We start from the raw sequence: 16,686 nt of genomic DNA, 5'->3' as shown, positions 1-16,686 counted from the left end.
TGACTTTAGAGACATTATGACCACCTGTCGACACTCTTGATTAATCAGTCATTTATTTACATGCACATCCACAATATTGAGGACCAAAAATCAGTAGTGGCCATTAAAAGCATTCATCCCTTTGGATGTTTTACCCTTTTTAGGGCTTTTACAAATAAATTGTGATCAACAAAATTTGGCTTTTTGGAAAAAAAAAAAGTTGTATATATATACAGTACAGACCAACAGTTTGGACACACCTTTTAATTCAATGAGTTTCCTTTATTTTCATGACTATTGACATTGTAGATTCACACTGAAGGCATCAAAACTATGAATAACACATGTGGACATATGCACTAAACAAAAAAGTGTAAAACAACTGAAAATACCCCTTATATTCTAGTTTCTTCAAAGTAGCAACCTTTTGCTGTGATTACTGCTTTGCACACACTCTGCATTTTCTTGATGAGCTTCAAGAGGTCGTCACCTGAAATGGTTTTCACTTCATAGGTCAACCTGTCCTGTCAGGTTAATAAGTGGGATTTCTTGCCTTATAAATAGTCATGAAAATAAAGAAAACCCATTGAATTAGAAGGTGTGTCCAAACTTTTGGTCTGTACTATATATATATATATATAGTGTATATAGAGTGATTGTATGTAATCAGTGTAAATATTCAAAAATTTCCCTTTGATCCAGAACTGCTAAAAGGAAAAGTTTTGCTCTTTAAATTTCTACTGAGGCATCACTGCATTTCCTTTGCCTTCACTTTCTGCCCTCTTTCCTGTTGTTACTTAGAGATTCATTACCGTTCCACTTGAACAAGTTGCTCTGCATAACAACATCGATTAGACTCATTGAGGTAAATGTAGAAGTGGCGTCTGCAGAAGAGAGGAGTCGGTTTGACAGAGTCGGGCGCAGATCGAGGTCGGGGAACAGCCGCCACAGAGGAGCTGGAGACAGGATGACTGTGTTCCTCCCTGCATGGCTGCTTTAATGACAGGCAGCAAACTCATTCAGCAGCACAAACAAAAACACTCTGAACCTGCTGCATGCTGGAGGTTTATGACCGCTGAGACAGGGGAGGCTTCAATATGAACCGAACAGAACTTCTGATAAAGATGGGTCCTAATGAAATGTTATTTATCCCTTAAAATGTCAACTTTGAAACTTGTTTTCAACACTAGAAATGGTCCCACAGCTGGAGATGCGGATCAGATTTTGAGTATCCCCCGACTTTCTGCTTGCAAGGTCAGACAATTTTATAGTTTTTGTAATATCCTGACTCAGTTTGACCTGTTTAGGCCAGGAGTCGGCAACCTTCACAATCCAAAGAGCCATTTTTGTCCTATAAACAAAAAGCTTTGAAGCCACAAATGTTTTCACACCCTTTATCAAAATGCTTTGGAAATGTGTTGTGATTTTTAAAGAAACTGCATTTTATTTCTATTATTAATGCTTTCAGATATAGGAAAACTCACTCACTCTACAGTCATTGAATCTGTGTTTTACATAGCTACATTTCCATTGACCATATAATTGAAAAATTTGACATTTAGAAAATAAATTTGCTTAATGGAAATACGGCTATTTAAACAAATCTCACCTTATTTGACAGAAAGTTTTGGCGCTAGCATTGGTCATATCAAAATTGGTTTATTTTTTCCAAACTACAATGGAAACACTTACTGCATCAAATGGAGTCACATAATCGACAACCGGAAGTTGCCGCCGGCGCAAACCACGAAGAAGAAGACAACAGGAAGTAGTTGGAAAATGACAGGACAGAAGAAAGTTATCCACCTATGATATTAATCGCGTTTCTTTTTTTAATGGAAACACCGCAATTGCAAAACAGTGTTTTTTCAACATCAGCGGAATGTTGACAGAGTTTTGCGCATATTTATAATGGAGACACAAAAGAAAATGGGACACACTGGAGGGAACACAAGAAACAAGAGAATGTCTCTGCAATGACCTGGATTGATCCGTGTGTTTGTGTGTTTACCATAACTAATTTTATGGATCTATTAGATAAATCCAGGACTCATTTGTCATTTACTCCCTTTTATTTAGAGAAACAAAATATACAGGTAGTGTCGATCTATGCTTGAAAATATCGAAGTTTTAAACCATATATTGCACGTTTTTCTCACCGCCATATCCTTTTTCACCATCACTTCAGCAGCTTCATTAGCATGAGCCTTGCTGACCAACCCAGCCTGAAAGGTTGTGCATGATTGGCAGATGTGATGTGCTTAAGAGCTGGCCAATTAATTGTGACAAACGGCTCGACGTATTCAACATCTCGATGTGCAGCAGCATGAAATGAGCTTTAATTACCGCAGGTCTGATATTACTCGTGCTCTGTTGCGCTTCAGCAGACAAGCCTCACGTTTGTTTTGTAGATTAGCCTGAAGTGTCCTCAGCAGCTCTGTGCACGACTGAAGAGATGATGTGGAACAAATTCAGCCATCTTTGTTTTTAAGACTCTCTGGATTTGTAGTGTTTAGACATATTTGAGTGGCGTTATGAAGTTCATGTTACCGCAATCCCAGTTTATTTGCATATATTATGTTTTTATTAGGATTTAACTAAAAATAACGATCGTGTGCACTTGCTATTTTGACGTCCTGTATTTTTACGACTTAAGTTTTATTTTCTTGTTTGGTAACACAAGTTTTCTCTTCAGTTCGCCCGGTTATATGCTTTCATGCGTGTCCGTTTTTAATTTTTTTTGCATTTTGTACAAGTATTTTGGTTTACATTTATAAAATGCCTTGTCCCGTTCAGCCATAAGTGTAAGATTGTTTTTAAGTAATTTTCTCTTTGCGAATCGACTTTTTACCAACCCAACTAGCCTTTTCACACTAATTACGAACTGGGTGATGGTTATTTGAATCTAAATGTGATTTTTGTAATGAATTTCGTATTTCATTTGAATTTAGACCCGTTTTGTCTTTTCAAAGCGCCATTTTATCAGGGGGTGAACTATTTATATCAGTTTATTTTTATTCTATATAAATAAATTAAAGTCACAGATTAGTATTTGCTTACATCTTGCGTAATTTTTCATTTTTGGAAGAGGCTGTTTTATATACTTACTCAATAAAAGGTGAATTTCCTCCATAATATAGTCAACTAAATGGGTTCTTTGATGTTTACCTTTTGGTTTTTAGAGTTTATTGCTTAGGAATGTTGATGAAGGGACTTTGGCATCCATGACGGTGAAATTCATTTACTACACTCTGAAAGACTTTTACTGCCACCTTGTGGTCTGATTGGAGAACTACAATGAAACCTGCCCCTCATGACCTCTGTCCTGTTCTGGATCAGATTGCTGAATGAAGAACCTGAGCAGTACATTTAATATTGAACAATATTGTATATTAGTATTAATAAGAAACACACAGTTTTGGTGTTTTTTGCTCAGATATTAATACATATTTATTTTGTTCATATAAGTATTAATACTATCATGTTTAGCATCAAATGAGATTCCAGGAATAATGTTTTTTGATGTAAAGTTGAAATGTTCAGTCATTTTGTCTAAAGAAACCCAAGTGTATATAAAACCCGCTCTCCAGCACAGATCAGGATTGTTTATAAGTGTTTGGTTTGTTTAGTAGATTTTAGTTTATATGACATTTTCTTATAGTTTATGAAAGATTTGATCTTTTTTATAATGCAAGATGTAAAACCAAATAAAAGAGCGAAATCACTACAGTGCAGTGATAACTTCAGCCTTTTATTTGTTCCTTTATTGGAACTCCATGTCTAAAGTGTCAAATCACAAGCAGACAGAAAGTCACTCAGAGATGCTGTCTTACATTTTATTGTGATGGGGAGTCATAAAAATGGAGCAAACCTAAAATAAAAACCATACAAAAAGACAGTGGATTTACAAAGGGTTGTATAGACAAACATTATGCAGCCTTCAACGGTACAATGGAAAATACAAAGTTGGCACACAACAAAAGAAGGGCGGCGGGACGATGCAGATTTGGCTTGATAAAATAAAAAACGGAGGATTAACGACTTCATAACAAGATCCTTCATTAAAACGGCGACGACTCATGCGTTTAAAGTCACAGAATTCAGTAGCTTAATAACGACGGATGCACATGTAACAGTTTCTATTTCTCACTTCATTCCTGTCTTTTTTTTTCCTTTATTTTCTCAGCTTAAAACAAAAGTCAAGTTTACAGAGTACACTTTTTTTTTTTTTAAACAATTTTTTGTTAAAACAAACTTCATCTCCCAGAACCACATTTTGGGATTCTTGTTTGCCTCAAGAGTATTTTTCATACTAAAATATATTATTGTATCAATTCAAACTACAGTAATGTACACTACAATGTGTAATAAATAAGCATAAAAGAAAATATAAAAATAAGACACATAAATATAAAAAAGTTTTCTAAAAACTAAACCGGATGTTTTTTTTTTCCCTGTGAAAAGGGTTCAAATACTGCTGTTATTGACAAAAACACATAAAAAGCAAAAAAAAAAAGAAAAAAAAAAAAGGGACAGAAAACAAAAGCACTATAAAACACTGTTTGGGTAAAAATAACTCAAAACTCTTCAGAGACCACATTCACTAATGTTTGTTACCTGAAGTGCGGGACAGCTTGTCACAGTTCTTCTGTTTTTGAGGAAAAACAAGTGCACAAGAGAGAATCTGCTCTAATTCATTAATATTTCTAATAGCTTCATCTCTTTTTAAAAACCAGATTAGGAAAAAAACACTCCCATATCAAGCTAAAGCTCAACCTAAACTAAGGACATTTTACAGCTTTAAAGGTACAGGACAACCATTAACAAAACAACCCATTAGGACCAGATGCACAAACTTTATCCTTTCTCTATATTGTATCATTTTTAGATCAGTCATAAATTGGCATACATTTCACAAAAATCATTTTAGACTGAATTCAATTGAATCTAACTTCTTTTATTCTGCAATATGGAAATTAATACTTTGATTAGGCTTCTTTTTCGTCATTTCCAAAAACCACCACAGTAAATCCTTACTACCGTCTCTATAATCATTACTCTCCTGGGTGCAATTGGAAATATAAAACATTTTTCCTAATAAGTTTAAGAATAATTTGTTGGCTACAATCCATTTAAAAAATAGGCTAGTTAAGGATGGGAAAAGAAAATAACTGACACTGCAGGAACACAAAATCCAAAATATTTTAGACAAATTTGTAGAGCAAATATCTTAGTACACTTGAAATAAGACAGAATTTAGAAGTAACTTTCCAGCCAGATTTAGAGGCTTGTTTTAAGTCATTAATTCCTTAATATTGATGAAAAAGTGCTGGCTGTAAGAGAAATAATCTGCCAGTGGAACAAGACATTTTTCCCATATTATAAGTTAAAATGTCTTTGTTCCACTGGAAGATTATCTCACTTATATCTAGTACTTTTTCATTAATAATTAGAAATTGTTGGCTTATAATAAGTTCTTATGTCTTGTTGAAAAGTTAGTTGCAAGTTAGTTTTGTCTTATTTCAAGTGTAAGAAAGAAATTTGCTCTAGAAACTAAACTAACTAAAATACTAGGAAAGATTTTGTGTTTTTGCAATGAAGCAAAAGTGCAATGAATGCGTGAAAACAAAAAACAAAAGGTTCAAACTGTTATTTCTATTTTAAATTTATACAAGCTAAAGTGGCAGTTGAATATAGGTTTGAATAAACAAAGATTAAAAAATAATTTTATCAGAAAACAAAGTTTTTCATTAATGAGACGCTTCAGAACTTTCTAGAAAAGTTCCTGTCTGGTATTTGACAGTATTTATACATGAAAAACAAAAACTAAACATTTTTTATTCATACTGTAGCTAAAATGTTGCATCATACTGATATGAACATTTAGAAAAATGTTATGTATAACAATATATGAGCTGGTTAATTAGTCAGACTATCTGCTCAGATTAGCCAGCCTGCAGTCTGATGCAACTTCAGCTGTAAAGCAGCGTTATTTTGATAAGACGGTAACAGTTGTGCTACAGTGGTTTTCTCATGCTAATCTCTGCTAACTGGCAGTGCGCAGCAACAAGTGGGGGAGGGGAAACCAAACATTTTCAGTCAAACCATTCAAACATCTGGTTTCTCCAGCATTTTCACTGGCGCTGCTGTAAATGACATGAAATGTTAAGATAGAAACCTTTAGTGGTTTTGAAACTGTAAAGTTTTTAATATTTTTAGCATGTGTTGATATGGCAACAGGAGTATCTTGGCTCCTGAGTTTTCTGAATCTTTAAGGAAAAGCTTGCATCAGGTCTGAATGGGTTTAATTGACTTAACAGCTGCTTGGTTACTTTGAGCAAAAAACATTACATGGTAAGTTTTGCTAGTGTATTATTATATTTCATCAAATGATTATAACGAACCATAGAGAACAAAACTCATTGTGATAAAATATGCTGCAGTTGCTTAGTTGTCGATGCATCCTATGATATTTGAAAAGATCTTATATTTGTGACAAGTTCACTGTTCTGTGCGCGCTAACAAACATTAACCAACATGGGTGGTGTGTAAATAAGAGAGGAACATAATACTGGCTACATGTGAAGAAGAAGAAATAACACTGTTCAATGGCACTTTTAACAGCACACAGGTCTTGCATAAGGCTGGAGGCATCGGGTGGAGCAGGAAGCAACCTGATCCTTCACATACACTTTAAATGTAAGCTGATAACACTGACACGGAGAAAATAAAGTGGAACGGAAAAGCAGGAGAAGATTGATAGGATTGTGTGTGTGTGGGGGTGTACGCGCACGTGTGTGTGTGTTTTGGACCCGAAGACGAGCCTGGAGGCGGAGCTCTTCTCCGGTCCGTCCACAGAAGCGCCGATGCTGGCTTTGAGGTTGACCTTTTCTTCCCTGATTGGACTAATTTGGTTATGGCAAACAGAAGCCGCCTTCTCCTCCCCGTCCCGTCCCTTCCCCCCCACCCCATCCCCAGGAATACCTAGTTTTCCTTAAGGCTAACAGTCGAAACTGAAAACAAACAGAACGCCAGCTAGCGAAGGCTAACACTAACATAAACAACATCCCGCTAACTAGCGTACATATACAACACTGAAGGGCATACGATGCATGAGGCATGTATCCGTAGGTAAACTAGGAATACTGTAGTGCAGAGGTTTTTGTTCGTCAAACTCAATTAAATACTGATTTAGGAAAATTCATTGGCAATAAAAAGGTATAGAAATCTTTCTCTATACAGGTTAAAATGTCTTCAAACAAGAACAAGATTAGTAACACTGACTGGCTGAGGAAAAAAAACCAACAAAAACCTGGGAAGTCTCAGTAACAAGTCTAACAAGATGATAGATGGTACTACTTCAAATCTGTACTTCTATAAACACTTTAAAACATGAATATTTTACTTTTCACAAATAAAAAGTCACTGTCTTTGTTTTTTCTAAGTTCAGGCACACCTGGGTTTTTGCACACAGTAGTGGGCCGTTAAGATTAGGCAACTTTCAGACTTGCTGCTTCTTGATGTGGTTTTTGTCTGAAATGACTTCGACCGAGGAATCGGGTTCCTTCATTTCGTTTTCGCAGCTTCCTGTGACTCCTCAGTGCTGTCCGATTCCTCCTTCATGACTTTGTCTGTTTCTGCTTCGCAGTCCGCCTGTTTCTCCGCTGCTGCGCCCGCCGGTTCCTCCTTTTCTTCGCGTTTCCCCTCCGAAGTGCCGTTCTCCGCGTGTTCGTTCTCCAGCTCCACTTCCACCACGTCGCAAAAAAAATCCTGTCCCTCCCCCTGCGCCTGCCCAGCCTCCGTCTCTTCTTCCTCCTCCTCCTCTTCCTCGTCATCGTCGAAGTTGCCTTCGTAGATCTCGCACTCGCCGTCGTCCACCTGCACCACCCGGATGTCGTCCACACACATGGCCTCGTCGTCCTCGTCCTCGCTCTCCCGCTCGTCCGAGTCCATTTGGGACTGCGGCGTAGTGGTCCGGCTGTCCGACAGCGTGCCGCCGCCGGGGCTGCCCAGCTCCAACTGACCCCTGCGTGACCCCACGCCGGAGCCCAGGATGGACCAGTCCTTCTTGCAGTAGGAGTAGCGGTGGTTCATGTGCTGCGAGTACGAGCCCGAATGGGAGAAGCGCTTCCCACATTTGTCGCACTGGTAGGGTTTCTCGCCGGAGTGCAGCCTGGAGTGTTCGATCAGGTGATGCTTGTGTTTGAAAGCTTTATTGCAAATGGTGCATTCATGGGGCCGTTTTCCTGCAGGAGAAACAAGCGTCAGGAGGACATGATTCCAAAACCTAGAACTATATTTTAATAGAACATTTTGCTCTTTACGACCCTAAAGCTGACCTGCCTAAAGCTTTTACTAGAGGTGGGTGATATGAAATTAGAATTTTATCACAATGTTTTGTACTATTGTGATATTAAAAATGAAGATAAATTAGTTATTACTTCTTTTCTTAAGAAACATTTCCATTTAAAACAGGCTTCTTCAGTTAGTTAAAGAGCGATTTATGTCACTAAACTGTTCACAGTATTTAATGATATTTACTGAAACTCTCAGTGGAGAAAATAGTGACGTCAACATTTCCAATAAAGCTGTCAGTTTTAGTTTCATCTTAACATCATTAACTGGAATGTGTCATGGTGACGATAAATCAAAATCCTTATCACGATGAGAAAGTTTTCACAATAACCGATAAACAATATAATTAAGTTTAGTCTCATTTTTAGTACAATTTTTTTTCTTCAGTTTTCTTCATTTAATATGATGGCTGCAATTTATATCCTGCCTCATTTTAACTAAATATCAGTTTATAAACATTGTTTAAATAATTAGTAAGGTTGCAATTAGCAATTATTTTAGATATAGACAATTAATCAGATAAAAACAATTGACACATCATGCAGATGTGAATTTCTGTACAATATTAAGAATAGACTAAAAGGTTAAAATTTTAATAAGTAGATCGATTTTAATGGCTACAGTGCAGTATATTATTCCTTTAGTGAACTCTCAATCATTTATAGCAAAGGAAGTATCTGCAGCAAAAAAAATGCTTCTAACATGAGAAAAGCTCAGCTCTTTCTGCTTGACTGATCTGGTAATCGATTAATAATTGGAAAGCAAAAAGTGATTAATTTTTCCAGAAATGTATACGTTGTTGTAGAGTTGTGGTTTAATTATTGCTCTGAATATGTAATTCTGAGTCTGTGTGTTCCAGTTAATGATTAATCGATCAAGAAAAATTAGTTGATAATTATTTCAGAGATCGATTCATCACAATTAATCCGCCCTAATAATTAGTGTCACGGAAACTCATAGTAGCTACAAAGCATCTGTTGAATATTTTTACATTTTATCACATTCCAACCATAAACTTTATCATATTTTATTGGGACTTTGTGATCTCATCTGCAAACCTACCCAGACACGTAAACCGACAGGATCAGAAAGGACAGCGATAATCAGAGAAGAAGAAAAGACGCCCATAGTGAGCCAACCTGTTCAAGGTTTGTGAGAAATAAGAAACTGAAGGAATTGTTTGATTGTTTTAGTAGTTTGGACAACAATGTGTTAAATTTCCCAATTATATTTTTGAGCATTACCTCAATGTGCAGTTAAAACACGCGTATTGTTCAAGCAATAAAGTTTGTATCTGTGGCATGACTAAAAGTGAAAACATGTAAATAGGAGTGAAAAGTTCTGCATGTTTATAATGTTAGCTAGGTGACTGGAGTTTTAGGGCCGCTTCCCAGAGTAAAGTTGAGTCAGTTTTGAATCGTCAGACTGCATGAAGTGTAGGAGGAATACCTGTGTGTTCATATTTGTGTCTGAGCAGCGAACTGCCCTTCTGGAAGACCTTGGAGCAAAGATCACAGGGATAGACGCCATTTTCCACCCGCCGCTTCTTGCTGTCCTGCTCCTCTGGAGAGGAAGCCCCGTCAGTGTTGCTCTCTGAACGTTTCTCCTGCACAACAAAACACATTCCTAAATCTGGGTTCCCACGCTTTTCCATTAAATGACCCCCAAACAGCATTACCTTCTGGCTGGGAAACCAACAGATAAGGCTACAAAATATGTCAAGTGACTTTTTCTCACTTTTACTCACTATTCAATAATTACTACCTTTGTTTAGCATAAATGCTGCCTAATTCCTTTAGATTTCCCTTTGCTTCTTTAGGTTTTCTGTTCTCAAAAATTTGCTAACTTGCATTTTGCGCTTGCTATGCCAACTATGTTCACTTGAGAAGTAATGCAGCTTTATAAATTTGACTGGCAGCCAATGAGAAAAGTTAAAATGGCAAATATCATTTCAATAAATTATTTATTATATTTTATAATAATTATAGAGAAATTGCAACTGAATGAAGGGCCACATCAAGAGAAAAAATTAAACAAAATTACAAGAATGAATTCATATGAAAGTCAAAATAATGAGAATAGTCATAATATTAAGACTTTATTCACAAAATATGACAACTTTATTCTTGTACAAATTATCTTAATATTAGGAATTTATTCTCATAATTTTATGACTTTATTTTCATCATTAAAGTTTTCTTTTTTATTTGTTCTGAATATGACTAATTCTCTGTTGTAATAAATTTATTTTTGTAAAAGATTTCAGATGTGTTGCACTGAAATGCAAATTTTGCTGTGGTGTTAATAAAGTATAATCATTCAATAATTAGATTTTATGATTTAAAAAAGTTGTTAGATTCAAATTTTTTTATTTTATTTTATTAGATAAAATTAAAAAAAAATTTTTTTCCATCTCTTCCCTCCAGTTTTCTGAGGCCCTTCTATTGCCCCCCTTGCATCCCCCAGGATCCTGCGACCCCCACTTTGACAAACACATTCCCTAAATAACCAGAGAAGAAACGCAGTTTGGATCTGAGCCCCACCAAGCTGCAGCAGCACCAACCTTATGACCGTTGAGGACGACAGTCTTGGCTCCGGCGGCGTTGCCGGTGGCGGCTGCGTAGGTGTAGGTGAGCTGGGGGATGAGGATGGTGCGTTTTGTGGTGGTGTTGATGGTGCCGAGGCAGCCCACCGTCCCCTGACCGGCGATGGCCACTAGTGTGGGCAGCTGGGCGGCGGTGACGATGTTGACGGGGTTGGTGCTCTGAGACGTGGTGACGAAGAGCGTCTGGCCGTCCTTCCTCAGGCAGGTCAAGTTCAGAGGATGCTCCTGCTGCTTTGGGGGAGGCGTGGCTTTCTTTTCTGATGGTGGGATCTCATGTTTGGGAAGAGACAGGTCCAGAGGTTCTGCTTGCGAGTCTGCGTCCTCTGGGTCTTCTGGCTCGCTTTTGACAATCACCAGATCCCCGCTGAGAGACAGCGAGTCTGACGGCGAGCTGACACGGGACTGAGGTCTGTCACATTCCTCCTGGCTGCCATTTTCATCGTTATTCAAAGTCTCCTCTGAGCTGGAGTTTGTGGTTTTAGTCTCTTCTAGAGGATCTGACGACTCAGTGTGACATTTACTCGTGTTTTTCCCAGAATTCATCTTGATGAACCACTTCTTGACCACTTCCATGGGAATATTGACAGACTTGGAGATCTTCGTCAGCTCCTCTTCACCGGGGTTGGCGTTGGAGGCGAAGTAAGTCTTGAGGAGCGAGAGGAGGTCTTCCACTGGCGGCTCCTCCAGCATCACGCCGGCCTCACTTAGCAGAGCTGCAAACGACGGGTCCAATGCGGCTGAGTCCACGGCCTCCCCGTTGGCAGCTTTGCGATGCTGCAGGAGATGCAGCGCCTCCAGGTTATCAGGACAGTCGTCGCACAGTAAACACGTACTGCTGCTGCTGGATTTGGGTGCTTTAGCTGGTTCCGACTCCTTCATGGTTTCTTCTGCTGTTGCTTCCGTCTTTGTGACTTTAATGGGTTCTGCTACTGGATTTTTCTTCAGACTGAGGTCCGTTACCTCGGACGTTTCGAGCTGATCCGTTTTTGTTGCGGTCGGTGCGGCAGCGGCAGTGGTAGTGACAACGGGAGCAGGGGGAAGGTTGTTTTTGATGACGAGCGGCGTGGGCAGGGCGGCGGCGGCGGCGTTGGTGCCGGCTGCAGGGCTGATGCTGTAGTTGATGATAATCTTTGTGGTGCCGTCGTGATCCACGAAGGCGGGGAGGCTGATGATCTGCTGCTGAGGCTGCTGGACTACGATTCCCTGCTTCCCCTGCGCCACAACGCCGTTGGCTGAGCCCAGCACCTGCCTGAGCACGTTTCCGTCCATCGCCACCTTCAGCACGCTCTGCAGGTCGTTCAGATTGATGCTGACCGGCGACATGAGGCCCACCGTTGGGACGACCATGGCTACGCTCTGAGGGATGGCTGCCACTGGGGCTGCTGCTGCTGGTGGCGCTGCCCCGCCGTTCACCACTCCATTGCTGCCGGTCGAAGTCGCCGGCGGCGCCATGACCGGCTTGCACTCGTATTCCACAGGTTCGGATTTGATCTGGGTGACGGGCAGCTGCTCCTGGAGCGGTTTGCTTTCAGTCTTTTCTTTGACAGGAAGTCGTGCCGGAGCGATTGCAACAGGTTTAGTCTGAGTGTTTGGAGACGTGGTCTTCACCACCGTTACAGTCACACTGTTCTGAGTTGCTGCTCCCACACACTTCTTGCTACTGATGTGGGAGCTGTAGGAGCCAGAGTGGGAGAATCGCTTTTTGCAATTTGAGCATTCATATGGCTTCTCACCTAAAAAACATAATAAAACCTCCAGCTCAGAGAATTGACTTTAAAATACTGTTATTACTTTATAAATCACTGAACTCAACACAGATGTCTTTATTCAACTGAAAGTTCACAAATTAGCGCTTTAGAGTTTATCTGGAAAAATTGACTTAGGGGAAGCTAAGTGTGCTGAACGTTTTCAAAGTTAGCAAAAACAAAAATTTAATTCTGCTATTAGCACATTAGAGTAACAAAGTGTCATTACTTTACAAAAAAAGATTCATGGTGATATTCTAATTCTTTCTAGTTTCATTGTCTTTTATCTAAAAAATATTTAAACATTACAGGTTCAGAATGTACTTTTGGTTTTAAAGTCATAGTTTGGGACATAAATCAGTCGGATATTGGTAATGTGTGTGTTTGAGCAGCTGAGTGTCTGGTTTCTCCTTACCGCTGTGAATGCGCAGGTGTTCCTTTAGGTGGTGTTTATATTTGAAGGCCTTTGAACATTCGGTACACTTGAACTTGCGGGTTCCACCTGTACCTCCTGATCCTGCTGTGGACTGGGAAACGTGACGCTGAGACAGAAAACACAAGTCTCCTTAAAATCAATTTGCACAAATTAAAAACTGCTAAAAAAAAATTCTGCACTCAAAAACCGTTTCCAACCCAAAGCAAAAGCAGATTTAATGCAGTCAAAACTATGTCTGTACCAGCATACTACATGCCTGTAAATGTACTATATGCATGTTTAATGTCTTTAGCAGAGTACGTTGCACTGGACTGATCGTATTTTTAATTTGATTGGCCATTTGACAATAATAATACAATTTCTATTATTTTCAGAATTAAGTTGTAAAAACACCAGATAAAAAGTAAAGAACAAATTAAAAATGTTACTTTGGGTAGACATTTCACTGAGTGTTATACGCATGCAGCTGAAACAAGAAGTGCATAGATTAAATACAAAATTATTACCCAAATTATTTCTATTTCTAAATGCCACAATAATGAGAAAGTTTAATTCTCCCTCAATGTTGACCATAACAGAATAAATTCATCACTGCTGATCCAGAAGAGGCCTGGAGTTTGTTTGGAGCATATTGGACAGATAGTATCTCAGAGTTTAGCCCACAGCGCTTTCATTGTGGGACCAATCAAGCAGTAAAAGGATTCAAACACACACTCACTAATTAAAACCATCAACTCCTGCTGGAGCTGCTGGTGGTTTGATTTTCAGAGCTGATCTCAGTCTCACTGTGGTGCCCTGCGGCCTTGTTAAGACGTGTGAGGTGACACCTTTCGGGCTGAGAGGTGTTACCTGCTCCTTGTTGCCTCGGTGGTGGCTCATGTGCCTCTCCAGCTGCGAGCGGTAGGTGAAGGTGTAGCTGCACTGCGAGCAGCTGTAGTTGTCCTCGCTGGTCTCGTGGCGGTACTTAATGTGTTCCTTCAGCGAGGCATTGCGTTTGTAGCCCCGAGAACAGTACGGGCAAATGTGCGAGTGGGAGAAGCTGTCGGATGTGCCTGACGAAGAGAAAGGTTCTTTAGATTTGTCTTCCTGTATCTGATTCTGTCTCTACAGAGGAAATGTCAATTTTGTATTTTTTTGGTGCTTTTTTTATACTTCTCCTGACATTTAAATATGAAAACTTTCCTCTGAAAACAGTCAGAATCACATATCTGCACAAATCATAAGTTTTTTTTTAGCATACTTCATAACTTAGATTTCCTCAATTTGAAAATTAATACTAGTGCTTTGCTTCACATGTAGACCTAATATTTCATTTATTTAACATTTACAGTAACAAAATGTTTATATTCATGCAAAGTAACTAACAAATGAAGAGCTGGGTCTTCTTGAAGACAACATAACTACACAAGTTTGCACCTTACATTAAGGAAACGAAGGCAAAATTACCAGAGTTGAGGTACAGCTATTTACTCTATAAGAAAAATGAAAAAAAAAATTGATTTAGCATAGTTTTATGCATCTAATATGCTTTGAAATTTTATAAGAAACAATAATGGTCCCTAAAGTAGAGACAACCTTAACCTTATCTAATTAACCTTATCAAACAGATTAAGTTTAATCTGAAGCACCTGGTTCATTTTAAACCAGATGGTTAGCAAGTTAAAACCAATGTTTGATGTGAATTAAAAGGTGGCTATTAAATATAAATCTAGGACTTTAAAGGTTAGAAATTTTGTATTTTATTAGCCTCATTGACATATTTTGGCCAAATCATAACCTATCAGCACACCTGTTACAAAATCCCCTTTTTCGATATTTTATCCATGTTTTTCCTGATTATGCAAAATGGTGAAATATAACTTCTGTAATTATGCTATGAGGCTAACAGTTTGGTAGATTTTTTCCTTATTCACAATGATTCTGAGCAATAAGCTAAAAAACCTAAAAGTGTTTATTTTCTCATCCCACAACAAAAAAGATTCTTGAACATTCACATCGTTATGAACTCTATAACTTTCTGCCGTAACATTCAGAGCCACTTCATGCACTGAATGGACAGTTGCAGGTAAAAAGCTTTGACCTCCAGTCAACAGCTCTTCAGCGTCGCTCTTGAGTTTAACACTGTAAACGTCTGAAGAGACTCTTATCCAACACTGTGCTTGACTTTTCACCTTGACATCAACTAGTTCAGCATCTTGCTTTGAATCAGAATATGATGTTTGGTATTTTCATGTGATGAAGCAGAAAGGGAAACACACAGAGCGTTGTTTTGTTACCGTTTTCATCAGCGTCTCCTGTCTCAGCCGGACTCTGCTCGTCCTCTGGAGCTTCAGGATAAATGATGGCGGTGTCGCTCTGCTGGAGAATCTCGTCCACTAGAGTGTCCTTCACCTCCTCGTCCTCCTCCTCCTCTGACACACACTCCTCCTTCACTGAAACACACACACACACGGAGACAAGGTTCATTTCAGCAGCAGAGGTGTTTACCAACACACAGCGTTCAGACATGATCCTTAAATAGAAACAGCTGGATAGAAGCTTTTGATCTTCTATCCATTTTAGAGATTAATTACAAAACTTCTACTAATGTCTTTCAAATGATAAATAATTTAATTAAATGTTATTACCACATTAAGAGTCATTTTAGACATGTCTATACTTGGTAATAAAGGTTTTTGCTGGCATTAAATCTGTCCTAATTCAATGTGGATCTGAAGGACCACCACTAGGGAGCGCCAAACTACTTCTTCTAACAACCAAACCACTTGACTCCAGGTATATTAGAAAAGAGGAAAAAAATAAACAAAAAGAAAAAAAGTATCTTTAACCCACATATGTTAACCAATTGAAGTTTTGTGGTGATGTCACCTGGTTATGTTCTGTGTTTTGTCTTGCCTTAAATATTTCCATTTTCATTTGTACTTTTTTGTGGTGTTTTTACCTTACTGATTGTTCTGTTTGCTTATCTAGTTGGTTATTTTGTAGATTGTTACTTCTGTCTGCTAGCCTGTAATGTTTGTTTTGTATGCACTGATTGGTGAACTAAAATATTAATAAAAAGCCTGATAAACTGTTGAGATCCGTTTATCTCAACAGTTTATCAGGTTTTTTTTGGATGTTAATAAAACTGATTAATATCAACTTACAAGAAGAGGAAAGTTTACGATGACATTTAAAATAACCAGGGACTAGTTTCATATCATCAGTCACTTAAATTAAGATGTTAGGCTTGTTGTAAAAATTAAAAGTCTTAAAAAAGAGAAAAGTCAGAATAATGAATTCTTTTGTTTCAAATCTGATTATAAAAATAATAATGTTCTACATTTATTATTCCAAATAAGTTGAAATTGTTAGTTACAGCTCAAATGTTCAGCCTGCTCAGACTTAGGGAGACATCTTATTCATTTGTATTTGTATTTACAATAAAAAAAAAAACAGTGCGCTGCATCATTATTATATTAAAAAGTTTAAAATGTATTAGAAAGTGTTAAGTAACATTTTTCTAGGTGTAAAAGATGACTAAGGAGCTTTAATTTGAAACATCATCAATAATGGATTTGGGGGGT

At 38.2% G+C, this 16,686-nt stretch overlaps 1 protein-coding gene across 2 annotated transcripts in view; it reads right to left on the bottom strand.

Annotated features, from left to right (window-relative positions):
• Window positions 1-6,947: 6,947 nt before the first annotated feature.
• LOC114146558 (zinc finger E-box-binding homeobox 1-like) overlaps window positions 6,948-16,686 on the bottom strand; it is a 63,754-nt gene continuing 54,015 nt past the window's right edge. For both annotated transcript variants that reach the window (XM_028020736.1, XM_028020737.1), the window contains exons 3-8: window positions 15,397-15,552; window positions 13,970-14,172; window positions 13,100-13,226; window positions 10,898-12,672; window positions 9,784-9,940; window positions 6,948-8,225 (exon numbers count right to left, since the gene is read on the bottom strand). In XM_028020736.1, the coding sequence (XP_027876537.1) occupies window positions 7,546-8,225; window positions 9,784-9,940; window positions 10,898-12,672; window positions 13,100-13,226; window positions 13,970-14,172; window positions 15,397-15,552 (3,098 nt within the window). In that variant the 3' untranslated portion in view covers window positions 6,948-7,545. The remainder of the gene's footprint in view (window positions 8,226-9,783; window positions 9,941-10,897; window positions 12,673-13,099; window positions 13,227-13,969; window positions 14,173-15,396; window positions 15,553-16,686) is intronic.

Source organism: Xiphophorus couchianus, chromosome 6 (assembly GCF_001444195.1).
Source record: "Xiphophorus couchianus chromosome 6, X_couchianus-1.0, whole genome shotgun sequence".
NCBI classification, from domain to species: domain Eukaryota; kingdom Metazoa; phylum Chordata; class Actinopteri; order Cyprinodontiformes; family Poeciliidae; genus Xiphophorus; species Xiphophorus couchianus.
The sequence above is the reverse complement of the archived record's forward strand: the minus strand, read 5'-3'. Positions and strand labels throughout refer to the sequence as shown.